Source organism: Eublepharis macularius, chromosome 12 (assembly GCF_028583425.1).
Source record: "Eublepharis macularius isolate TG4126 chromosome 12, MPM_Emac_v1.0, whole genome shotgun sequence".
NCBI lineage: Eukaryota > Metazoa > Chordata > Lepidosauria > Squamata > Eublepharidae > Eublepharis > Eublepharis macularius.
This window is the reverse complement of record NC_072801.1, coordinates 76,532,204-76,558,695: the sequence shown is the minus strand read 5'-3', so window position 1 is coordinate 76,558,695 and position 26,492 is coordinate 76,532,204. Positions and strand designations below refer to the sequence as shown.

General features: G+C 46.7%; 1 protein-coding gene across 1 annotated transcript; it reads left to right on the top strand.

Moving 5' to 3' along the window:
- The first annotated feature begins 74 nt into the window (after positions 1-74).
- MMP14 (matrix metallopeptidase 14) lies at positions 75-25,821 on the top strand. The gene is made up of 10 exons (XM_054993229.1): positions 75-446; positions 7,161-7,309; positions 10,838-10,960; positions 11,906-12,213; positions 13,202-13,363; positions 13,999-14,162; positions 15,515-15,653; positions 17,137-17,287; positions 18,831-18,946; positions 23,501-25,821. The coding sequence occupies exons 1-10, from the start codon at positions 348-350 to the stop codon at positions 23,815-23,817; spliced, it is 1,728 nt and encodes a 575-aa protein (XP_054849204.1). The 5' UTR covers positions 75-347; the 3' UTR covers positions 23,818-25,821.
- The last annotated feature ends 671 nt before the right edge of the window (positions 25,822-26,492 follow it).

Here is a 26,492-nt window from a genome sequence, read left to right as displayed (position 1 = left end):
CCTCGGCCCGGGCCGCTCCCCGCCTCTTCCCCGGCCAGGAGGAGCCCGGCCTTCCCCCTCCTCTCGGCGGGCAGGGGGTGGGAGTTTCTTTCGCTGCTCGCTCCTTTTTTCTTCTTGGCCTCCTTCCTCGCTGCAACCCTCTAATTGGAGCCAGACCCCGCGCCGACCACGTCTCCAGTTTGGGCAAAGGGGGGCGGCGGGCGGCCGGGCCAGGGGAAGACGGGCCGGAGCAGGCAGCGGGCGAGCCACCGACCCAGCCAGCCACCGGTGGACCCTGACCCTGATCCCAGCGGCCGCGGCCCCGCAGCCAGCCAGCCAACGACCTCCTCGGGCCCGGCGGAGGCGAGATGTGTCGGGGGGCCGCCCTGCTGCGCCTGCTGCCCGTCGCCGTGGCCTTGGGCGCCCTCCTGCAGCCCGGCTGCTCCAGCGCCCGCTTCAGCCCGGAGGTGAGTGGGGGCCCGCCGCGCCGCTCCTGCCCGGGAAGCCCGCGCGCCTCCCCGCCGCGCGCGTCAGCCTCCCCCGGCCTCTCCCTCCCCCGATCGCCCAGGGAGGGGGGGGGGTCCCTTCTCGCTGCCCCCAGGAACTCTTGGCCCGTCTCCCTTGCAGCGGCCCTCCGATCCCGGCTGCTCCCCGCTCAGGACGCCGCCTGTCCCGGGCACTCTCTGCGCCCGGGCTTCCTCTCTCGGCTGGCTTTGCGCTCTTCTCTTTCCCAGGACTTCTCAATGCAGGCCTTTGATGCGGCTGCTCGCCCCGCGCGCCTTGCCCTGCCCGGCTCCCCGCGGCCCCGCTCCTCGCGGGCGCCCGGCACGTCCCCCGTCGCCCGCCTTGCTCCCCTTTCCTCGCATTCCTTCCCCATCTGCCCTTTGCACCCCCTCCTCCCTCGCTCTTTCTGCTGCTGTCCCTTTGTTCCCCCTCTCCCTTTTCTTGGATGTGTTCTGCGGCAGCTGGGTGATCTGCCAAGGCCTTTTCGGTTCCATCCCTTCTTTTGCCAAATTTCCCCATTCCCTCGCTAGCCTGCGCTGAGGGCTAGTTGGATTTCATTTCTCTGCCTTTCTGCAAGGGGGGCCTGGAAGCGCCCAGCCTAGCGAAACTTCTCCATTCTTCCCCTCCTTAGTCTTCTTTGCTGGTGGGCTTTATTCCTTTTTGCTTGCCCCAAAGGGCTAGCCGGATCACAGTTTCACTTTCCTGGACTTGAATAGTTTCAAGTCACTGTGCAGTAGAACAGAATTTGAGTCCAGTGGCACCTTAGAGACCAACACGATTTTCAGGGTGTGAGCTTCCAAGAGGCAGAGGCACCCGAAGAGAACTTTGATTCTTGAAAGCTCATACCCTGAAAATCTTGTCGGTCTCTAAGGTGCCACTGGACTCAAGTCCTAGAGCAACATGGCTACCTACCTGAAACTATCTGAAGAAGAGTGCTTTAACTCTCGAAAGCTCACACCCTGAAAATCTAAGGTGCTGCTGGGCTCAAATCTTGCTGACCAAACCTGAATGCAAATCCTCCTCCTCTGCTCACCCTGTCCGTTCTTTCACTGGCTTTCTTCACCTTCACAGGCGTCCCCCCTTCTTTCTGCTTATCATTCAAGTAATGACCAGGCACCCTCCTTTCTTTGGTCCTGAACCCTCTTTTGTCGTGGGACAGTTGCCCCTTCCTTTCACTGTTTTCTATTGAAGCCCTCTTTGCGCTATCTTCATCTCTTCCTTCCTTCCTCTGCCCACACATGCCCTTTCTTTCCCCCTCATTCATATCTAGTTAGGGAACTAGCCATCTTTTGTTGGAAACAGTTGATCTATTTGGGGGCAAGGGGCGGGGGAGGTTGGTTTGGGTGATATTTCCAAAACCATCAAAAGCTGTTTGACCAGAAGCAGCAATGATTGACAATGCAATCCTAAGAAGAAAAATCAAAAAGAGTCCAGTGCCCCTTTAAGACTATCCAATTTTATTGTAGCATAAGCTTTCGAGAATCACGTTCTCTTCGTCAGATGCATGGTACATAATGTACCATCATGTGATGGTACATAATAATGTACCATGCATCTGACGAAGAGAACGTGATTCTCGAAAGCTTATGCTACAATAAAATTGGTTAGTCTTAAAGGTGCTACTGGACTCTTTTTGATTTTGCTACTACAGACTATCATGGCTAACTCCTCTGGATCCTAAGAAGAGTTACTGCAGTCTAAGCCCATTTATTTCAATAGGCTTAGACTGGAGTAACTCTTCTTAGGTTTGCACCATAAGGAAAGCCTTTTCAAAGGATCATCTCCATCCATCCATCCATCCATCCATCCAACCAACTAACTGTCTAGCCGTCCGCCTTTCATCTAAACTCCCAAACTTCTTCCTAGTTGGCATCTTCCCCCATCCACCTAACCAAATCTCTGCCTGCGGCACCTCCTTCCCCCATTTCTGATCACGCTGCTCCAGTTACGCAATCCTTCCTTGAAGGATGAAAACAAAACCCTTTCCCCAAGCTCAGAAGAGTCCAAACAATTCTAACTCTGAGCATCGGGATGTCTCTCTATTATTGCTGCGATTTTTTCTTTCCGTTTCCCGCCCACTTTTCTTGCCCAGTCCAAGAATTTCACCTTTTGCTACTGTGGAAACTATAACAGCTGCAAAGGAGTGCTGGGGGAGTGGTGTGGAGATTTTATTTAAGGGGGAAATTTGAATCGATATCAAAAAAGGTCTTTGAGGAACAAAGGAATCTGTTGAAAGAAAGAGCCAAAAAGTTCTAAGAATAAATGAGGCCAGGATATTGGGTGTGTATGGTAAACTGGAAAGATATTTCTCAATTTCTGTAGAAGAAACATTTGTTTATTTACTTCATTTATACCCCACCTTTCTCCCAGCGGGGACGTAAAGTGGCTTACATCTCTCTTCCATTTTATCCTCACAACAAACCTGTGAGGTGGGTTATGCTGAGAGTGTGTGACTGCCCCAAGGTCACCCAGTGTCACAGTGAGCTTCCATGGCAGAGCGGAGATTTGAACCTGGCTCCTAGTCCAACACTCCCATTAAGAAGACAGAGTACGTGGAAGAACCCTTGCTCCAAAGGCAGCTTTTCATGTGGGTTTTCCCCTGTTAGTCGGAAAACAGAAGGAAATTGTCCAGAATGGAAGGGCACATTGAGGAACGGTTGAGGGAAATGGCTGCTGCTCCCTCCTCCAGTCCTGAGGTGTGGACAATGGCTGCCTCCTTAGCCCATGAGACCCCGATGGAATGACTGAATGAGCAAGGGTTAAACGAATGCTCGGAATGAGGATGTGGGAGAAGAGACAAAAGCCGGCCTTGTCCCAACCCTCCAAGCCAGCCCTTTGGACAAGATGATGCCTGAGAGTTCGCTCTAGGAAGGCTTTGGCCTGGGATGAAACACGAGAGCGGGGCAGGACGGTGACTGAACCCAAACCCAAGCTGCGTGGGCAATGGCTTGTTTGTGTCTCTTCCTTTTCCAAGGGATATTTTTGGGACCTCATGGATGACACACCGCGAGGACTGTTTTTAGGGCTCGCTCCAAGTGAGAGAAGGGATGAGAAGGGAGAGCGGAAAAAAGCGGGGGCACCGGGCCTTTTTTTAAGCCTGATGTTGGTGAAATGGCAACAACAGGGCAAGGAAGGAGGAAAGAAAAGAGATAAGGAAATAATTGGTGATGCTCGAGGCTGTAGAAACTTGTATGGCTTCTTGGCTCTACCAAGTAGCTTCTACATTCCTTTTTTTTTTTTTAACCCTGGGGTTGTCTGTTCTTTTTCTTACAGCAAGACAGCGTCAGAAATGTTTGTTTTACAGTGGCATTCCTGCCAACTTTTCAAAAGTAAAAGCAACAAGATTTAGGATCCCCCCCCCCATTTACTTGATTCATTCTTAAAATCAGGGAACAGTTGAGGGCATTTAAGGGCACATATGCTATGATTTTTTTTTTTTAGAATGGTGTATTGCTTTTAATACAGAATGAGAAAGAGAATCTATTAAGGATTGCTTTTCCTTCTAATAATGAGTGGCAATTTCAGATTATTAAACTGTAAGTTACCTCTCTTCCTTCAACATCTTCAATATTCTTGAAAGTCTACAAACAGGCTCCAGTTCTCCTCTCTTGATTTCCCCCTGATAACTCGTATTCAGAGAGGTACAGTGCTTCTAAACTTGGAGGCTCCATTTAGCTATTCTGATTAACAGCCTTTGTTAGACCTCTTGTTCAAGAATTTCTTCAATCTTCTTTTAAATCCTTGCAAGCCATTGTCCATCATGTGGCTGCAAATTCTGTAAGTTAATTACATATTGTGGAAAGAAGTATTTTCTTTTGTGATTTATTTATTTACTTCCTAGATTTCTACCCTCCCTTTCTTCATGGCCTCAAGGCTTACAAAGGTTTCTCTAGTGGCTCTCTTTCTGCCCCCAAAGGGTGTAATATCTGAAAAGAGAAAGAGGGAGCAACAGTTTCTCTCTGTCACTACACAGAACTTCCATGTGTCAAGGAAGTATATCCATGAGTAATATGCTAGGTGCAAACAACATGGGAAAGACATCACCTTCTTGCCCTGCTTAGGAACTTCTCTGCAGCACCTGGCTGGAGACAGCGCACTGGGTTAAGTGGACCTCTGAGCTGATCCAGCCACTTATGACAAAAGGACAACAGTTGGTTTTGGCAGATTTCCTGATCACAAAGGGTTAAAGTGGCTCCCTTTCCGGCTCTTCTCCCCCCCCCCTTCATCCCCTCATTTCCTCGATTTCTGCCTCTGAGCAACATCCCTCCTGAATCACCTGATGTTACGTAATGAGAAAACCTCATAGATATATCATGAGTGTCACTTCTGAGCCACAGCCCAATTCCTTTCAGCTCTCCTCTTTGCCTTCTCAACCCCCCACAACCTCCTTGGCTCCTTTCATGCTACTCAATCCAGCGTGTGACAGCACCCGCTCCCCTCTGCCCTCCCTCAGTGCAGCACCAAACCCTAGATAAAATCTGCGGAATGGGGTAGATTAACAGAAGCCACAGTCTTTGTCCAGGCATGGTAGGAGAGCCTTTCTCAACCCTCACCCAGGGTCACCTCTCCAGGCCCGGAAATGGCTTCAGACAGAATGAATCACTAAAAAGATCGAGAGGAGGGAGAGATATGGCTGCCTGGGAGGGACAGACAAATGGTTACAGGCAGAAGGGTGCAAATTGCAGGAAGGAACCCTTCAAAAAAATTCTACTGAGATCAATGGTGCATAAGCTGTGATTGATTTCAAGAGACGTGGAGTCAGAGCATGTGGGAATACCTGCATGGCCAGAATAAGGAGAGGTGGTAAACTGGGATTGGTCAGCGTTTCCCGAACTTCTGATAGCTATCATGAGAGACACAGATCTTACATTGCAAAAAGTTTGCCTTCAGATTGAGTAAGAACTCTTTTAGATAAGGCTACCTGTTGTGTTTCTGCCTGAGTCATGTCCTGAGGACAACTCTGAGGGGAGGGTGGTGCTGCTGTCAGGAATGACTGATCCATCATACCTGATTCAATGACGTGGTAGTAAAGAAGAGTCCAGTAGCACCTTTAAGGCTAACCAACTTTTTTGGAGCATAAGCTTTCAAGAACCATCGCTCTCTTCGTCAGATCCATCTGATGAAGAGAGCTGTGGTTCTCAAAAGCTTATGCCACAAATAAGTTGGTTAGTCTTAAAGGTGCTGCTGGATTTTTATTATTTTGCAACTACAGACTAACATGGCTAACTCCTCTGGATCAATGTCAGGGTAGAAATATATCCTCCTCGTGCAATGGAGGAATATTGGAAGGAGGTATATTCAGAGCAGAGAAACACACAGAGAAGCAGCAGGCAACCTTCTCAGTGAAGAAGGCATTTTGGACCCATGGTAGGCTCTCAGTGCAATCCTACGCAGAGCGAACGCCTTTGTAAGATCATTGACTTACATGGACTTAGAAGAGTGTACCTCTGCTCTGGAGAGAACTTTTTAAATGGAGTAGATTCTTGTAGCACATCCGTACTCTCTGATTTGGGAATTATTGGAGCAGAAACAAAGGTGGACAGCCGTGCAGAGTAACGTATGGAAGGATGTGATGAGTTTAATGTATGGAGGCGGATGGATGGATGAGTGGTGTTTGGAGAACAATGAATGGATAGACAAGGAGAGAAGGAAAGGAAGGTGGAAGGAATGGATCAATGTCTGAAGCCTAAGTGGGTGTGTGGATGGATGGATGGATGGATGGATGGATAGTTGATGGGTGTGTGTGTGGGGGGGGGTGGAGATTGTGTGGGATAGAATGATTAATAAGGCAGAAGGGCATATATGAGAGGACTGGGAAGGGGATGCACACCATTCGTCTGTGCCCCAGTAGAGGCAGGCGCTGGGATAGATGCAGCCCATGCTATGCAAACAGCACAGGGCACTTTTGAGAGCAAGAGTGTGGTCATGTGTCGCGCCGTGGCGACAGTGAGGGAGTGAAGGCTCACCCGTGGGTATTACACCCTGTGGTGCTCTTCACTACAGGGTTGCTTGGCTCAGTTTGCTAGTCGCGCCATTGGTCCGATGAGGAACTTCAATAACTTAAGTGTCCGTCTCTGCCATGCCTGTGCATTCACATCATCTCCAACATCTCACTGCTGGTGTTGTCATTTTCCAGCAATACTTTCCTTGAATGAGAGCGCGTGGGAGGGAAGAGAAGCGGGGAAGGCACTAGTTTAGCAAAGATCTTATTTTGAGGTTGAGAGGTGGTCCTAATTGGTAGGTCCTTCAAAACCCTGGGCTGTATGCCATTGTGCTTTACCTGGGCTCTGCCAGTGACATTTCATATGACTGAATGTACAAAAAAGATTCCCTGCACATAGAAAATCATCCTGTCAAGCGACCACTCTTTGCCCTGATAGGCTAATTTTCTATGTTGAAGGTTTTTAAAATTTGTGACGTATAGCTGCATTCAGTCATTGGGAGCCCACACTCATAGTCTAAGTGGTGCAGTCTACATATAGGTTGCCATCTTAGTAAAGAACTAGGAACAAAAAAAGCAAAGGTGAATAATTTGGGATTGGTTTGTTTGATGCTCATGCCAGCTGTTCTCTTTGGTGTTTACGGCTTCATTGTCTCTGACTCTGCATCTGGTATAGGCATTTCCCTTCATTTTACAGTTTGTATTTCTCACACCGTTATTTTGATTCTCCCTCCAGGCCTGGCTGCAGCAATATGGCTACCTGCCCCCCGGAGACCTTCGCACGCACACTCAACGCTCTCCTCAATCGCTTTCGGCCGCCATTGCGGCAATGCAGCGGTTCTATGGTCTCCAGGTGACGGGCACAGCAGACTCTGAGACCTTGAAGTAAGTGGCCTCTTTTTCCTTTTTGTTAGAGTTGCCGGCCTCCAGGTGGTAGCTGGAGAACTCCCAGAATTACAACTGATCTCCAGGCAACAGAGACCAGTTCCCCTGGAGAAAATGGCTGCTCTGAAGGGTGGACTCTATGGCATTATAACAACAACAACAACATTCGATTTATGTACCACCCTTCAGGATGACTTAACACCCACTCAGAACAGTTTACTAAGTATGTTATTATTATCTCCACAACAAAACACCCTGTGAGGTGGGTGGGGCTGAGAGAGCTCTGGAAGAGCTGTGATTGACCCAAGGTCACCCAGCTGGCTTCAAGTGGCGGAGTGAGGAATCAAACCCGGTTCTCCAGATTAGAGTCCTGCCGCTCTTAACCACTACACCAAATTGGCTCTCACCAAACTTATATCCCACCAAGGCCCCTCCCCTCCTCAAACCCCGCCCTCTCAAGGCCCCACCTCCAAAATCTCCAGGAATTTCCTGACCTGGACCTGGCAACCCTACTTCTTCTCCCCTTTCCCACACCTACTGACAGTTACACACTGTTTTCACCAAAGAGAGAGAGAGAGAGAGAGAGAGAGAGAGAGAGAGAGAGAGAGAAATGAGGAGACATCTTTTAGTTATATCTACAGTTTTTGCCGTTGGTGAAAATAAGGAATTGTGTAGATGTCATTGAAATTGCTGCAGTCCTCTGTGGATCAGTGATGACCATGTCACTGGGTCTGTTCATATGGATTTACTCCATATTTAGTGCTGTTTATGCACTACCAGATGGAGCATTGGGAGATCTCTGAATGGATCTTGCATGTGGTTTGGTTGGTAAATGGCAGCCTTGAGGAATCTCTTGTTCAGATTAGGACTGCGCCCAGTGAGTGTGTGGGGAATTCCCCATTCTCATCACACCATTTCCCCAACTCTGTGGGGGACAAATAGCAGCTTTATCCAGTCATTTGAGGTTAGGAAAATGGTGTAGGAGGGACCCCCAGCGTTGCCATCCCAGTGGGAATTGGTCTTTTTCGCCCCTGCCATTTATCAGCTCTTGAGATGGAGACCCTTTCATGCTCTCCAAGTTTGTCTTTTAAGAATACCTGAGGTGGAGAGTATTTGTAGCTGATGGTTACCAAGATGAATGCTTGCTTTATTTGAAACTTGCCAATAAATTACTGTCTTCAGTGGTAGAGCTTCTGCACCAAGCCTGTGGCAGGCGGCCATTTTGAAAGACGTAATGAATGAGGGGAAAGCCGGTTGTATGATTAATTTGTGGCTAAGTTTAATAGAGAGGACAGAGTTGTGAGGTGACTATTTGTAGGCAGGCTTCATTCCAGGCACTTTGTTGGCTAGGGCTGGCTTTGACAAAGTGCCTCAGTGTAAAAATGATGTTCCTAAGCATAAAAGGCCTCTCACAAATGACGGATCTTGGCCTCAGGGCAAACAGTCTTCCAGGAAATGATGAGGGACTTCAGCAGGCTAAAGGCCTATGGGCAAGGGCTCTTGAATGACCCAGAAAATCCCTCAGGGATCCTAAAAATGCTGGTGACAAGACATTATAAAACCACCTAAAAGGCCCTGATGTAACCAAGAGCAAGAACGGGTTTGTGGTTGTGGCTGGGTGGATGGACACCTGCTTCCAATTCCTAAAGTTGGCATGCTGACACCATGGCTGAGCAACATCCTGCCCTGGGGGTGGCCTTTGTATTCCAAACAGGGCGAGCAGTGCATGATATAGTTATGGTTGACCAGTGGAACTCCACACCACAATAGATTGGCAAGGATTCAAAAAAATGAGAAGAATTTTAAATAGGTTTCTGGAGCAGTGTCAGAAAGGACAATGATGGCCTCTTTTTCTGGGTCAGTCAGCAAGAGCCGGAGACAGTGAAAGATGTTGACCCATGTCCGCTTGGTTTGGTGTAAAATTTCAGGCAGTCCTGAAGTAAATAGGTATCTCTCAGCTGGTATGAATGGATGAAACTGTCTTGTACTGCCATACGATTTGTTCTTTACGTTGGCATTGTCTGTTCTGACAGGCAGCCCTGCTGTGTGGTCCTGTACGAACCCCAAGCTTCCTGGTCAGAGCCTTAGAAACTTAGATGGCCAAACCGAAGAAGAAATAAGCCCTTTATTAAGACGCCAGTGTTCTATATACCGAAGGAAGTTTTCTGAGTCACCCAGAACTCTTCGTTAGGCTTTACAAAAAAAATATCAGTCTGTCTCATCCATCTTCCCCCTAAACCCATCTAGTTACCATAAACTCAGAGTATCTAGGGAGTGCCCATAAAATACATCACCATTTTAGGTGGGTAGCCGTGTTGGTCTGCAGTAGAACAGCAGGATTTGAGTCCAGTAGAGTCACTATTTTAGAAATGTTTACGCACAAGCACACCCCCGGTGACAATTTCTCACTCATGGTATCCGCCCCCTGTCTTGCTCGAAATGTGACTGTGTCTAGAGACTATCACATTACATGGAGAAGGTAGAATGCTGGTGTGTGTGCGTGCGTGTGTGTGCGTGTGTGTGCGTGTGTGTGAGGAGGGCAAAGAAGTACAAACAGTGTCAGCACTGCCGAGATCAGAAAGGTGAGATGGCACAGCATTAACAGAGAGGTTCCATGCCTGATGTGTGAAATGATTGTGCTGGAAAAGCCAGTGTGTCAGTCTTTTGTCAAAAAATGCTACTTCTTCCCTTGACATGCTTTAGGATTGACGCTCAACCTATCCTTCCCAGAGCAGCCCACAGTATAACTGCATGAACATCAGGCACCTCCTGCCAAAAGGTCTCATGTGCAAGTGTCATGGAAATAAATAAATATGAATATCATATATCGGATGTGTCTTTGTGCTACCCGGCTGCCCTATATGGTCCCCAACATCTGCCCACCTCAAGGTCGCTGCTTCAGTTTGCCTCGTGGCAGGGCTGCCTCTGAATCAGGTCATTCAGACGAGAATGCCATGTGCCACCAACAAAGACCAGAGGTGGAACATGGAGCCAGTTTATTTTCTACCCTCTTAAAATCACTTTCCACTTCTCAGTGTTGTGGATGCTTTGGCTTCCAGCTCAATCGACTTCCGTCTTCCCAGGTATCAGGAAAATGTTCTAATGGTGCCTGTGTTAAACCCTGGCCACCTAAGAGTTTGTTAACATATATATCAGACTAGCAACAATGCCCATTGTGTGAAAAAATACAACGGGCTCCTAGCAGCAAGTGAGCACTTTGCAGCGGCTTGGAGGCCAGAGCAGGAGGGCTCTGGAGGCGCGGGGAGGAGTGCTGAGGCCGTCGATTTGGCGGGTCCTTTCCCAGCGGCAAGTGCACTTCACAGAGGCCTCGAGGCCAGAGTCATCGGCAATGCTCCTGCGCACGGATAAAAAGTGAGTCATCACTAATATGGCTTGCCTTTTATATAGTAGGATGTGTGTGGACTAGTAACTTTGGTAGACAGTTGTGAAACTGTGGGAGGTGGAGTATTAAAAACCCTGCCACCTGAAGAGGCAGTTAAAACCGTAAACACCTCCTCTTTCTTTCAGAGCTATGAAGAAGCCCCGTTGTGGTGTTCCGGATAAATTTGGAGCAGAGATCAAGGTCAATGTGCGGCGCAAGCGCTACGCCATCCAAGGGCTAAAATGGTCACACAACGATATCAGTTTTTGGTGAGGTTTTGAAAAGAGGGGGGCCAGACTGGGGAAGGAAGCTGAGGGTGGAGAGGGGATGATTTGTGGCGAGGCAGAGAGAATGAACTTGGACTGCAGCCATAGTGGAAGGCCAACAATGTAAAAATCCCTGTGACGAGGGAATAGCCCAATCAATTACCAGAAGAAAAAAAAATGACAAGTAAAACATATTTTTGTAGACACTTAAATTGCATCATTCTGATGATGAAATCTAAGTGGGATTTTTTGATATTGTAAAATTTTTGGTGTGCAAGACAGGAAAAGAAGTACGTCAGTTTTAGGGAAGACACGTATGTTCCAGAGTGTAGGATGACAGTAACTGGTGGAGGGGCCAACAGATAGATAGAATGTAAAGCCCTCCATCCAATACATAGAAGCCCCTCCTGCACCCATCTGAGCACGTGGCATGCATGTTTGGAAACATTTCTCTGCAAAATTTCAGAAGGAAGTACTAAAAAATTTTTTAAGACTTCAAATAAGCTGGTGGATTTTGCACTGTGAAGTCAGGTTCTCAGATTTTTGAAGATAGAAGTTCTCCTGTCTCCTGTCTATGGTTTACAAAATTTACAAAAAAGCAGACAAGAGAAGAGAAAGAGTCATAGCCCTTTCAGCTGTTCTCTGTGACTTGTAGTCTTATCTTTTAACACTTCAGCCCCCATGAAGAAAATAGCAAATGGAGCTTGTGGCTGAGAAAGAGGGAAAACTTGGGAGGCCAAGGGAGCTGTGAGGGTTTGGGGGCACCATGGAGGAGTAGGTGAGGTTGGGTGAAGATGTGGATGGTTGAGCATGTGCTGGGGGGAGGTTTGTGGCTCTGAAAGCGGTCTCTAGGTTTGGAGAGCCATAGATATGGTTTCAAGTGTTCCAGTGTTGTGTCTAGGTGAGTCCATCCTACAGACCCGGACTCAACTTCTGTCTCCATTGCAGCATCCAAAACTACACACCCAAGGTGGGCGAGCAGGCAACATTCAGTGCCATCCGGCGTGCCTTTAATGTGTGGCAGTCGGTGACGCCGCTGCGCTTCCGTGAAGTGCCCTACTCAGCTGTGCGCGATGGCCATGAACCGCAGGCTGACATCATGATCTTCTTTGCCGAGGGTTTCCACGGGGACAGCACACCCTTTGATGGCGAAGGAGGCTTCTTGGCGCATGCTTATTTCCCTGGGCCGCACATAGGTGGTGATACCCACTTCGATGCTGCGGAGCCGTGGACATCGCGCAATGATGATTATACCGGTGAGCAGCCATGGATGGGGCAGGGAAAGAGAAGGGGAAATCAACGGTGAGGGGCGCTTGCATGTGTACGCAAATGTTGGTGAATATGAAGAAGACATCTTCATGCATGAGTCACAAAGAGCAGCATGAGTGCTGGTGAGAAAGCAATGGGTGGGCAATCCCCGTCTCTCCTATTCATCAACTTGAGATCAGCTGCAGCAAGACTTCCTCTTTCCAGTTCCCAAATTTTCTGAACCCATGATGTAGCTTGTTGTAGACGAGCAGGAAGGAAGTCTTCCTAAGATGAAAAAGATCCAAGTTTCTTACACTCTTCTGAGCCAGCTTGAATTGGGTCAGAATTCATGTACTAAAAAGGAAGAATGGACCTGTAATTGCTCTGCAATGCCGAACAGTCTTGGGTCCACCATAATGGAAACTGTGCCCTCCCCAAGTTAACAACAACAACATTCGATTTATATGCTGCCTTTCAGGACAATTTAATAACCCACTCAGAGTGGTTTACAAAGTATGTTATTATTATCCCCACAACAATCACTCTGTGAGGTGGGTGGGGCTGAGAGAGCTCCAAGAAGCTGTGACTGACCCAAGGTCACCTGGCTGGCTTCAAGCAGAGGAGTGGGAAATCATATCCGGTTTTCCAGATTAGAGTCCTGCCACTCTTAACCACTGCAACAAACTAGCTCTCTACACCAAACTGGGTCTCTGAATTATTCTGCATTGTATCCCTGAAGTTCCCATTCAGGGAATGGGAATGGGAACGCCCTGAAAAACAAATGACAGGTGGCTCTTGTTAGCTTAAAGGCCCCAACGACTTCTGAGGACACCCTCTTATTTAAGCAAAGCTGGTTTAAGTCTGCTCAGAACCCAGATAAGGGTCCTGGAAGTGTACACCATCTTGAGTTTCCCAGTGGAAAATGTGATGATCAATAATTCTGAGGAGTGCAAGAAGGTTGTAAGTTCTGAAATATTCCTGTTTTAATCCACACAGGAAATAATATTTTCCTGGTAGCTGTGCACGAGCTTGGCCATGCGCTGGGCTTGGAACATTCAAATGATCCCTCGGCTATCATGGCACCTTTCTACCAATGGATGGACACCGAAAACTTCGAGCTGCCTGAGGATGACCGACGAGGCATACAGCAACTATACAGTATGGCCCTCCTGACTCCATTGTGACCTCTGACTCTTTAACTTAAAACTGTTCTCTTTTTCTACTACTTCAGCGTCTCTGAACAAACTTGTACTGAGAGGCTGGTGGCCAAAATCAATGTTCTGGGCATTGATGCCAACGTTTACCTCAGCTCTGCCCCACAGAGCGATTCCCAAGGGGAAGGTGGCCATGTTTTTGCGGCCTACCTCACCACAAAACTTTAACCATCCATGAGGGCTTTTCTGTTTGGTCACTTGGAGTTTCTTTTATTAGCTTAGTATGAAAGAAGTGGATGTCACGTTGAGAATGATACATTCCCTGCTGCGGGCCAGGATGAGGACGGGCTACAGTTTGTCCCCGAGCATCTTGTAGCCAGAGATATTATACCCTCAAATCCAGAGGCTCACTTTTCAGCTATTATAGTTAATAGGTTTAAAATTAAAACTTTCAGTGATTTCCTTTTAGACCACTAGTGGCCGTGATTTGCTCCAAACTAAAATTGACCCTACAGCTAGCTAATGGTGACGCTAACCACTAATATCTTAGGTTGTCCATTTCTCTCTCTGTCTTTCTCTTCTCTACTCTATCCTACCTCAAAAGGGGTTAAGGTTAAACCTTTCCATCCTTCTCTCCAGGAACTGAAAGCAGTTTACCCAGTAAACCTCCACCAGTTCCCCGGACTACTGCGAAGCCCAGCAGCCCAGACCGGCCACCCCACAACCCACCATTTGGCCCCAACATCTGTGATGGAAAATTCGACACCATTGGTGTTTTGCGGGGCGAGACGTTTGTTTTCAAGGTGAGGCTTGTGGGAGAAGAAAAACAAACAGGGTCAGGTCAGGAGAGCCACCTGTCTGTCTCTTTACTGGGTTCAATTGTGTGCAGCAAAAAAGGAGAAATAATTCAGAATTCTACCCTAAGGAAAGCTGGATTCTGGAGTTTAAAATGGATTCTGTCTTAAAATGTGCAAATTTTGGAAATCCCTATAAAACTGTTTTCATTGCTTCTGTGTTCATAGTTTATTCTGCTTCTGTGGTTGTTGTGGGTTTTCCGGGCTGTATTGCCGTGGTCTTGGCATTGTAGTTCCTGACGTTTCGCCAGCAGCTGTGGCTGGCATCTTCAGAGGTGTAGCAGAGGTGCTACACCTCTGAAGATGCCAGCCACAGCTGCTGGCGAAACGTCAGGAACTACAATGCCAAGACCACGGCAATACAGCCCGGAAAACCCACAACAACCATCGTTCTCCGGCCGTGAAAGCCTTCGACAATACATATTCTGCTTCTGCTGATCATGATTATAGGCACCACTGATTCCTGTTTTGATCACTCTTCCGCTAAGATTTTAATCAGGCAGCACTTCTGCCATGAAGAAACTTTTAAAAAATGAAATTTAAGCCCAGATTATTTCCACATCCAGTTATATGTTATTAATAATAACAGTTATTGAATAATATAGTGCCTCAACGTGCATGGTGCTTTACTGAGTACAAAAGAAAAAGTCTCCGTCCCAAGGAAGTTACAGTTTGAAACAGGAGATACGAGAAGGGTGGGTCTTATAATCAATATTATGTCTGATTGATATGCAGCCAGTCCACTTATACTATATCTGCAGGGTTGTGTCTTTTAAAAAAATCAAAATTCTGCAAATTTCATTTCTGCCAATGAAATCCAGTTGACAAATTTTGCTCCCCGCCCCCCCCCCCCCTGCCACCGCCAGTGGAATAGCCTGCCTGAAGAGGTCACAAAGCTTACCGCATTTCTGAAATCCGGAAAAATATGCCAAGCAGAATTTGCTCAGAAGACATTTGTATAAAGGGTGATAGTTACTGTTTGTAAACTTTTAGAGAGCTTTCCTTGTCCTGCTCATTGAGTGGATTACTGAATTGTTGCATCGCTCTTCAGTTTTGTAACCCTTATTTCTTGGTATGCACCATGTAGTTTTTCAAGTGTATTCTCTAATTTTGTAATCTAGTTCTTACTGCATTCTATGCATGTTTTTGTTGCGTTGTATATTGCACCTAGATAATGGGTTTTAGTTGTGTAATAACAACAACAAAAATAATAGCCTTAATACATTATGTATTTTTATTTTGCTTTTTACTATTTGGCATAACTTAACACCAGCACCCTCCTGCAATTAACTGTTTTCCAGGATAAATGGTTTTGGCGAGTCCGGAACAACCGTGTGATGGAGGGATACCCTCTACCCATTGGCCAGTTCTGGGTCGGCCTCCCCTCAACAATCAACACAGCTTACGAAAGGAAGGACGGGAAATTTGTATTCTTTAAAGGTAAATGGGTTTTACTTTGGATGGCTGTAGGGACCTTTCTAGGATTGGCTGCCTGAGTTCTTTGCAAGAGGAACAATTTAAAGACATGATAGCACCGTGAATCATCCCGTCTTGCAGATCGCCCCAGTCAGCTTGTCTCCAGCTGAAATTGACAAGGAGGCCTGGCCTAATTTGTGGCTTGGCTTTTGTGTTTCTCTGGAAAAACAAGTTGGAGCAACGGCAAGCACTTGATTATTTGCTGAGAGATGAGCCAGAGATCCTTTGCAGTACAACTCAGTCTGCCCCAACCCGTCTTTGCATGGGCCTTTGTGAAATTTTATCACCGAAGTCAGATGATGTGCACAAAGAGAGACAATGTTTACATTTTTGTGGCTTTTGCTCATGTGCCGGGCCTTGCTTATATATATGTTTAGGCGGAAATTTCAGCGGCAAACACGAGGTCTTGCCGGGAATTTTGCACCATCTTATTTTCTTTTTGACTGTTCTTCTCGTCTCTTGCAGGAGAGAGAAAGGCGAAAGGAGACAGGGCGAGGGGGGTGGTGGAGGTATGGGGTGTGAAAGTGTCTCAGGCCATGTTCAGACATGTAGGTGGCAGAGACCTGAGTTGGGAGAATGGGCTGTACCACTTCAGTCAGCAAATGGAGAATGGCATTTTGTTAAAACTTTCCTGCCAATAGGAAACCAGGACAGCAAGCCAAGAGAGGACTTGGAACGTTTCCCTCCTGCTGGGCTGGTTTACTGTTTTCAGGGGGGTTACTAAAAATAGAAAGGTACTTACAAAACTGGAATTCATTACCTGCACTCTATTCTGCACTAGGATTGCCAGGTACCCCTCACATCCTGTCAGGAGGGTGGAGTCCCTGGCAATTACCTTGTGCTCTGCATGAGGCTGTCTTTCGTACACGCGCCCCGAAGCTGGTGTGATGATGTCACTTCTGGAAATGATGTTATCATGCCAGCTGCACGAGCGCTCCTGCGCTCCACATGGGGCTGATTTGGCCCATTTGGAGCCCAAATCGGCCCCAAACAAAGCATTGGAACGCTCCCGCAGGTGGCGTGACGACATCACTTCTGGAACTGACGTCACCGCACCAGTTGGGAGCGCGCTCCTGAGGTATCTGCTGGTGGTGGAGCTTACCCCCTCCCGCCGATCACTGGGCAAACGGCGGACAAGGGGGCAAATCCTCGGGAGTTTGCCCACCGCTGGCGGGCACCTGGGAACCCTATTCTGCACCCTCAGGACTCTGCTATGCCTGCCACCTCATTCTCCTGCAAGTGTGAACCAGGCCTCAGCTATCTGTATTTCTTGCCAACAGAGGACTCTTCTTTCTGCTAGCTGCCCCAAGCTCTTAAACAGTTCTAGATTTCATTGTGAACTGAGGTGGGAATATAGGGCATGTCCATCTCCAAAAGGAACCAGACTTTGGTTCTTTAAGCAGCCCTTGGTGCACTGTGGGAAATCGTCTTGCCTCTCTCCTTACAGGCGACAAGTACTGGGTTTTCAACGAAGCCTCTTTGGATCCTGGATACCCCAAACACATTAAAGAACTGGGCAGAGGGCTTCCCACAGACCGGATTGATGCTGCTCTTTTCTGGGTGCCAACCGGGAAAACGTACTTTTTCCGGGGAAATAAGTAAGTGAGGATAACTCTTTTAGCCTTGATATTTTCACTTAAACTTCCCATTCCCCCCCGTTAGTGAAATCAGTGGGTCAGTTAATGGGATTGTCTGCGGGGGGAGTGGTGGCTGGGGCTCCTCCACTGTCCTGACCCCCAACTCTTTCCACCATTCACTTTGCAAAAGAGTTACCTGCTGCACTTCAGTCACGGGTGTGCACAGATGGAGCGGAACAAGGGGCACAGACTTGCTTTATAGTAAAGAGTCCAGTAGCATCTATAAGACTAACCAACTTTATAATAGCAGAAGCTTTCGAGAACCACAGGTCTCTTTGTCAGATGCATGCATCCTGCATCGGACGAAGAGAACTGTGGTTCTCGAAAGCTTGTGCTACAATAAAGTTCATTCGATGCATCTGACGAAGAGACCTGTGATTCTCGAAAGCTTATGCTACAATAAAGTTGGTTAGTTTTAAAGGTGCTACTGGACTCTTTACTATTTTGCAGCTACAAACTAACACGGCTAACTCCTCTGCATCTAAGACTTGCTTTAGCCTCTCAGAGGGTACCAGCTGAGCTTGTGGGGGAAGAAGAGGGATCCGTTGAGTTTTGCAGAAGTGGAATCTGTTGAACTGCAAGTCTTTTTGAACGGACAGTAGATTTAATTTCCATGTGTAGTGTTCAAAAGGCTTTTGGAATCTGCTCTGAGCCCTTGGGCTAGGGTGGGCTAGGCATCTAAGCAAACAAGCAGCTAAATAAACCCTGCTTCTGCTCATCAAGGATCCCTTCCCCAGTCCTTCTTACACCTCCTTTTGGCTTTGAGTTTTCACTTGGCGTATTTTCAGATCTGTCATCATAGCCTTAAGGGCTAGAAGCTTCACGATTTTTTTTTTAAAAAAATGACGAAATACCATACCTAATACCAAAATCACCGCTTATGTGGTTCAGTTGCTTCATAGATACAATTCTGGGCAAAAGGGAATTATGTCTAGAACCACACATGATCCAAAGTCTTTAGCTTCAGTTGCAATTGCCAGTTTGCTAGTTCAGCCCGCAGTTCTATGAATAGTCACCTGGGAATGCGCCCTTGAAATCATTAATGCCTACTTCTGAGTAAATGGGGCTAGAATTGCATTACAGAAATGTTACTTGGGGCTTCTCAAAAACTGCCTTGCTGGGTTAGACCAACGATCCGTCTAGTCCCAAGTAGCAACCAGAAAGCTCAGAAGCAGAGCGTGAAATCAGTGGCCTTCCCTTGTGTGTCACCAGAATCTGCTGTTCAGAGGTTTACTGCCTCTACCCATGGAGGTTCGGTTATCACCAAAAGATTTAATCTCCATAAGTCAAGATTGAGCCTTTCCAAAATCCATATAAGCTGGTGGCTATCACACGCTCTGGTGAGGAATGCGTTATGCAACACCTGGCAAACCAGGGGCATTGCTGGTAGAGTGGATGGCTGTTGCGGTCATCTTATTAGGGGAATCCATACAAAAGAGATCCAGTTTACCTGTCTCCGTGCCCCCCTTTGCAATCTTAACACAATTCTGTCTTTATTCTTCAGGTACTATCGCTTCAACGAGGAGACCCGGTCTGTTGACGCCGATTACCCCAAGAACATTGATGTCTGGGAAGGGATCCCTGAATCACCCCGGGGGGCATTTATGGGCATCGACGAGGGTAAGAAGAGAAGGAGGAAGTGGAGATTGATGGGCAGGGGTGGGGCGGGGATCAGGGACAGCTCCGAGGAGTGGAATAAAGGAGAGATCTTCTAGCACAGAGCTGACCGGTTGCCTGTAACTTATCAGTTAAAGGAAGAGCAGAACCACAAGTGACAAAAGGCACAGGTTGGACACTTGTCAGCTTCCCTCAAGTTTTGATGGGAAATGCAGGCATCCTGGTCTTGCAGCTTGGCTCTCCGACTGCTGTCCAATGGACTTTTCAACTGTCACTTGTCCAACATTCCGCCAAGCTGCCTACATTTCCCATCAAAACTTGAGGGAAGCTGACAAGTGTCCAACCTGTGCCTTTTGTCACTCGTAGTTCTGCTCGAAGTCTCCAACACTCGGGGGTAAACTTAGGACGGGGCTGTGCAGATAGGAGCCGGCTTGATCTTGGTTGTCTGGAGTCAGAGAAAGTGAACTGTCATAACCCTCCCACCCGCACCGTGATGTCTTCCAGTGACCTCTTTACTTCCTCCCATCTACGTGAGTGGCTGCCTTTGGGGACATTTTTACCCTGCCTTTCCTCCAAGGACTTCAGGCAAGCGCAACCAATTCTGCCTTCCTCTGGTTTACCACAGTGATAATCCAGTGTGGTCGCTGAGGTGAAAGAAAGTGACAAGGAAAAATCAGCCTCATGGCTAAGTGGGTATTTCAACCCTGGCCTTCCCAGACCTAGTTGGTACTCTAACCACTAATTCACACTGGCTGTCCCATACCCTAGTACAAGGGAAAGGGATCCATACAGGAAGGCAATCAGAAATCCCATGCAATCCTTGCTCTAAACAAGCCATGGCTCAGTGATTTGGTTGGCACAAATTCCCAGAATCTCAAGTTTAAAGCACTGAGAAAGATCCATCTCTGCCTGAAGTGTCTTCCACATGGAGACAGGCTTCTGTCATTTCCTTGTTGCCCCGTGGCTGCTAGTACAGCGCAACGGCAACATGCCTTCCATACAGCAGGTTTCCGTGGTAGTGTTTTTTTAAAAAATCAGTGGTTAAATAGTTTTATATTGATATCCTCTTATACCAACACATGTATCAGCTTCTGAATTACCAGATTTCATTTTAAAAAGTCTCTAGCCTCTTTTCTTGCAGAGACATCCCTTCCCTCTTATATCTCTGCAATGAAAAGGGCTGGAGACTTTTAAAAAAAATAAAAGCTGAGAATTCAGAGAACTAGAGACACATACAGGTATAACAGTATATAGGCCTAAATCAAAAAAAGTCCAGTAGCACCTTTAAGACTAACCAATTTTATTGTAGCATAAGCTTTCGAGAATCACAGTTCTCTTTGTCAGATGCATGGAGGGCAGAAAGAAACTGGTCAAATATAGAGGAGGAGAGAGGAGGGGAGGAGGAGAGAGAGGATGTAAACAACTCCTTTGATATGGAAATGAAAACAGCTCCTTTTGATGTGGGGATCAGTTTGCTTGTGTAAAGGTTCAAAGGAGTTTGCCGTGTTAGTCTGTAGTAGCAAAATCAAAAAGAGTCCAGCAGCACTTCCAAGACCAACCAATTCCACTGCAGCACAAGCCTTCGATAACCACAGCCCTCCCCGCCAGATGCATCTGACAAAGAGAACTGTGGTCCTCGAAAGCCCACGTCAGGCGCCACTGGACTCTCCCTGACCCCGCCTACGTAAATGAAATCAGTTACCTGTGATAATGAGATAACCATTCATAGTCCCTATTCAGTCCCAGCTTGACAGAGTCAAATTTACATATGAATTCCAATTCAGCAGCTTCCCGTTGGATTTTGTTTTTGAAAGGTTTCTGTTGAACTACAGCGACCTTTAAGTCCTTGATGGAATGTCCTGGTAGATTGAAGTGTTCTCCCACTGGTTTCTGGACGTTGCCATTTCTAATGTCAGATTTGTGTCCATTTATTCTTTTGCGTAGAGGTTGGCTGGTTTGTCCAGTGTACAGAGCAGAAGGACATTGTTGGCACATGAGGGCATATATCAGATTGGAGGATGAGGAGCTGTAAGAGCCAGAGACAGTGTAGTTGATGCCATTGGGTCCTGTAATTGTATTCCCTGGGTGGATATAGGGGCAGAGCTGGCATCTGGGTCTGTTGCAGGGCCTGGTCCCTGTGCTGGTGACTCTGCTAGCCAATTCATGATTGTAAGTGAGAAGTTGTTTAAGGTTGGGGGGCTGTCTGTAGGCAAGGAAAGTATATAGGCCTAGCACTGTTCAATTTTTTTAAAAGGAAAAAAGCCCTAGTGTTGGGGGAAAGGAAATGGTTGCCATGTGGGAAACGGCTGTTTTGTGGGCAGGTTGAGAAAATCCAAACTTTCCTACCCAGACTCCAGCCACACAGGCTTAGCTGTGATCTTTCCCAAACTTTCAGAGCAAAGAGGATTTGGGAAAGATGGGAAAAAAGCCGGGGAAACGCTGGAGGGTGCATGAACGCACCATAATGCTGTAGGGAACACCAGTACCCCCACTTTCCAACAAGATCAAACTAAGGGTAAATAACCTGTGCAGAAGCACTCATAGATTCTGGCAAGCCATTGCAAGTAAGACGAGACAGTATTGAATTGGATAGCCCGACTCTGTATGGCAGCATCATATGTCCATATATAGACAAGTTCTCCCGCTACCTATTACAAAGGGGCTTTTGCTAGTTGTTAATAATCCTTTGAGCTATCATGAGCAGTTGTCACTGACTTATAGCTGACTGTCATTGTTGAGTAAGTGTATATTCATAAAGTGATTCAGTGATGACAACTAGTAATAATGTATTAATAAATGCACAGAGCTTTCATTACATGAATCACAATTTCGCAGTGTTGAGGAAACCTTCCCCACCTCGTAGCTCAAATCGGAAAACCATTTTGATGAAATAGAACCTGGAACTTGCTTTACGATAAAAAGGAGGCCTTGTGGTACTTTAAAGGCTAACAGATTGACTGTGTCGCCAGAGCCCATGCCATCGATTTCCGGTACCTCCAGTTAAAGGACAATCAGGAAGGGGATGCTGGGAGGGGCTTTTGTCTGCTGGAACCCCTGGAGAGACATTGCCAGCCAGAGGAGATGAGCGTTCATGGACCTGTGATCTAGCTCGATATTAGGCAACCACTCCTCAGATGTATGACATTTCCTGAGTTGGCAGATCCATTCTTAACTGATAGATTGGCAGTATACACAATTGAGTCCTGGAGTGGTGAGTTACTTAGAGATCATGTAGTCCAACCCCCTGCTCAGTGTAGCAAGTGTATAAAGGATCCCTCTGTTTGAAGACTTCCACTGAGGGAGAACCCATCACTCACCCACCACCTGCTAGTAATTGGGTCCATTGTTGAACTGCTCTTTCTTTGGTCCATTAGAGCTAGTCACTCTCTGGAGCGACGGAGAGCATGGCTTTGCCGCTTTATCTGAGCCAGAACTTCAGGTATTTGAAGAGTGCAATTGTATACCCTCTGCACATACATACCTGCTCCATCTCTCAGCTCAGGACATGTTTCACACACTTGATTAATCTAGTCTACAACGGCTTCAGATGCAAGAAATCTCAGCCTTCAACGTGCTGCAGAACTCCTCTGCGGCCTGGGCTACACAAACAGCCAAAGGATGTGACCCCGAAGTGACAGAGTGCCCTAAACCACTTCAAACTGCATGTGAGGATGTCCTTTTGAATGCTCCCGCATGTACAAAATACCCCTGCAAGTAATAACCTAGTTCATCAGGGAGAAAAGCTCTGTCTTAGCCTGTTCCTTGATATTCCACTTTTCAACTTTCTGGCGAGGTTTTGCAGAGAAGAGAAGCATTCACAAAGGGCAGTCTGTAGTGAAGTCTATTCTGTCGTCTCAGACCTCTGTCCCCTTACTCCTTCCTCATTCCGATATACAAGATTAATATGGTTACACCGCTGGAATTTATCACCATTTAAAAACAAGAATTATAGTTTGTGTGGGAAAGCCTTAAGCTTGAAAACTTAGAACCAAAGGTTAATTGTACAGATTTCTCACGGAAATGAAAATTAGGACCTTTGTCTAATATAAAAAAAGTTTGCTTTCAAAAATAATGAAAATGTCTGTTTCCCTATTGGGAAATAGTGTCCCCTCCTCCAAATTATCCAGATGAAACCAGATTTTGGCTTCATCATTTGCATGTGGAATGAAGGCATGGAAGTGAAAGTTCAAAAGCAGGGCCTTGCGTGAAAATCTGGGTTTGAATGCTTTTATTGGTACTGAAAATGGGATCCTAACATTAAAACTCGGTTTCCAAGGTTCACTAAGGAATGCAGTCTTTTCATTGTTGAACTTCCAAGCTTGCCCCAAAAATGTTGGTTTCAAAACTCTAAGCCTGGAAATTAAAAATCTTTTGAAGAAGTAGCATGAAAAATTCCCGACTCCAAAATGTCACCACCTGCTGTCCTCTCCCAAGTTTTCTTGGAGAGAAACATACCGGGGTTCCTCTGGGATTATTTGTGAGGTTTCTCTCCTTTCTCACTTGGCTATTGTTAACTCTCTCTCATTTTCTCCCTTGTTCATCTGGCCTCCTGCACAGTTTTCACCTACTTTTACAAGGGGGACCGTTACTGGAAATTCAGCAACGAGAAGCTGAAGGTCGAGCCAGGATATCCCAAATCGGTGCTCCGGGACTGGATGGGATGTACCTCAGGGGGCCGCCAGGACGACACAGAAGTCATCATCATAGCAGTGGACGATGCAGGCGAAGGGTCGGTGAATGCGGCCGCAGTGGTGTTGCCGGTCCTGCTACTTCTCGCCATCTTCGCCTTGGCGGTCGCCATATTGATCTTCAAACGCTACGGCACACCCAAGAGGCTGTTGTACTGCCAGCGCTCCCTGCTGGACAAGGTGTGACAGGGCAGATGTCTGACCTGGGCTAGGGGCGCGGGACACTCCTCTCTCCCTGCTGTTTGCCATAAACCTCTCCTCCCTCCTCCTGCGCTCCTTCCTTGAATCCCCGTTTTTTAGTTGCCGCTGACTCTGCCGTTCCTTGCTGCCGCCTGCCTCCTTCCTTTCTTCCACCCTTCCCCGTCTGTGCCCTCTGTCCTTTTATGCTACTTTTTCTTACACTTTTCCTAGCCTTTCTTCTACTCCCCCTGCCCTGCTGTCTTTTCCTTCCAAATCTCCTTCCCTCTCCTTCTACTTCTCACCTTCCCTTTTCATGTTTCCTCCCAATCTCTATGCAGTGAGTGTGCTGAGCATGCTCCTTAACGTAAGGCCAAAGAGGACCTCCATGATGGTTTTCGTTCTACCAGCCCCACTGTAGCCTTCCCACTTTGGGGCATACCTTGACCTAGAAAAGACTTCGCTTTGACCCTTCAACTGGTCCATTGGAGTACTCTGACACTGCAGATTCCCACAGTTTCCCTCTTGCCCCTGGTGGGATCAGGGGTTAATTGTCGTAACCATCTGACTGAAACATCCGTTGCGTCTGCGCACCCTGCCCCAGTATTCTCTTTTTGTGCTTTTCTTTCGGGGGGGGGGGCTGGTAATTGAAGATGGGCATGGGCATGCTCATTCTGGTTCACTGAATAAATGAGGGGCGTGTCTTCAAGAACGGCACCTATGAGGACAGGAGAGACACGGTTTTGCATGACGGTGGGCGGAGCTACGCTTTTGAAAGAGGGAAGCTGAAGCCTTCCAGGGGCAGAGGACCCAATGAAGCATTCACAATATTCCAGAGGGCACTATATCATTCCATTGGGCTTGGCTTGAATAGGAATGGGGGCATTGGCTGACCAATAGAAACACAGATGTAGATTACCCAGTAAGGAGCAGAAGAGAGGAGTGTTGGTGGAACACAACCGGTGGAGTCTAAAACGTGGGGCGTGGCCTAAGTGAGCATCCTTCTTGAAGACGGACATCTTAAAAGGGCCAACCTTGGTCTGGGGTGGGGAGAGAGAAACAAGCATCTCTACAGAGCACAACTGGCCCCTGGGAACCCTGCATGTTATAGGGGATGAGACGAGTTGGAGTGAAGGGAGGATGGAAGCATTGTTTTGGTTGCCTGGAGGAGTAGGTAGTTGTAGAAAATGGAATGGGATAGGGTTGGCGGTGGGCACTGGGTTCAGATTTTGGCAATCCGGTTCACATAACTTTGCATAAGTGTTTACTCCAAAATCTGATTATACTTGCATAAAGTTTACAGTCGTCACTTCTAATCCAATTTGGATTCTACAAAGTTAAAGGGATAGCAATTTGCAAAAAAAAAAGAAGGGAAAATGAGATTGTACCAAAGAACTGCCTTATCCTCTTTTCCTGGGGAAAATTACAATTTTTTTTGTTGACTATGTAATTTTTAATTATTCTATAGAAATACCTTTAAAAAAAATAAAATAAAAATAGTGCATTAACAGGGTGGGAAAAATAGAATGGGAGTTAGAGCTGAACCTCAAAATCCTGCAGGCTGGGAATAGGGGGTTTAAACTCTCTCTCTTGTTCGGACCATTTTTAACTGGGTGGGAGGGTAATGTCGAGGTTGGGTTTTCAGATGGTCTCCAAACGGAATTAAACTGCGTTTAACGATACATTTGTGTTTGTGGGTGGGTTTTAATAATTATGTTTCACTTTTATTATTATTATTATTATTGTTATTATTTTCTTGTTAATAATAAATACCCATTCTTTGGGAGGGGTCTATACATACATTGCCGGGAGCCTACAGGCTATTAAATTCTGTTATTCCTTTGTTTAGCAATAAAAACCCCATTTCTGGGTGGAAATGGAATCAAAATTCTGGGAGTTTTTCAAGATTTCTGTTTTTCTTTCCCCCCACCCTACACAAGTTGTTCAGAACTATTTTGTTATTAAAAAGAATCGCTAGAGAATTTTTTTAAAAAAATAAATGCTGGAATTTCCCTCCCCTTTTTTAGTAGTATTTTGTTTTAAAGTGTGATTTATTTTGCTTTGGGGTAAATAAAGAAATACTCTAAGGGATCTGCATATGTTTGTGGGACTTTGGACTTACTGCTCCCCACAAATATTTATTGGCTCAAAAAGTTTGAACTGTCTGTACAGAAACATACTCGTCTGTGCATTCCATAAAGGTTTAGTAGTCAGTCTATGTCCTAAAATAATAATTAGCAGTGTTATGGCACTTTACAGAGTTCAAAGTATCTCACAAGCATTTTCTCACTTGTTTGAAACCCTGTACCTGCAACCCGAGGTGGTTTGTCACTATACCACATCTTATACAGCCCCGTGGTCTTGTCTCGGAGGTTCAGCTAAGAAAAAAAAGTTTCACATTTGAGTACTGATTTTCATTGTCTTGCTTGAGCTCAGGGCGAGTTTCCCAATTAAAAGGAGGGTAGTTGTGAGATTGAACCACCACAAATACACGTCTGCCTGTTGCCCTGGTTGTATAAAATCTGACAACTTCAGAAAACAAATCACCAGAGAAGGGCTTTCAGCTATGACTCGTTGTGCAATCCTAAACACAGTAACCCCAGTCTAAGCCCCAAGGGCTTAGACTGGAGTAACTTTGTTTAGGATTACACTCACAGTTGCATGGAAGAAAAGGATCTTTCCGG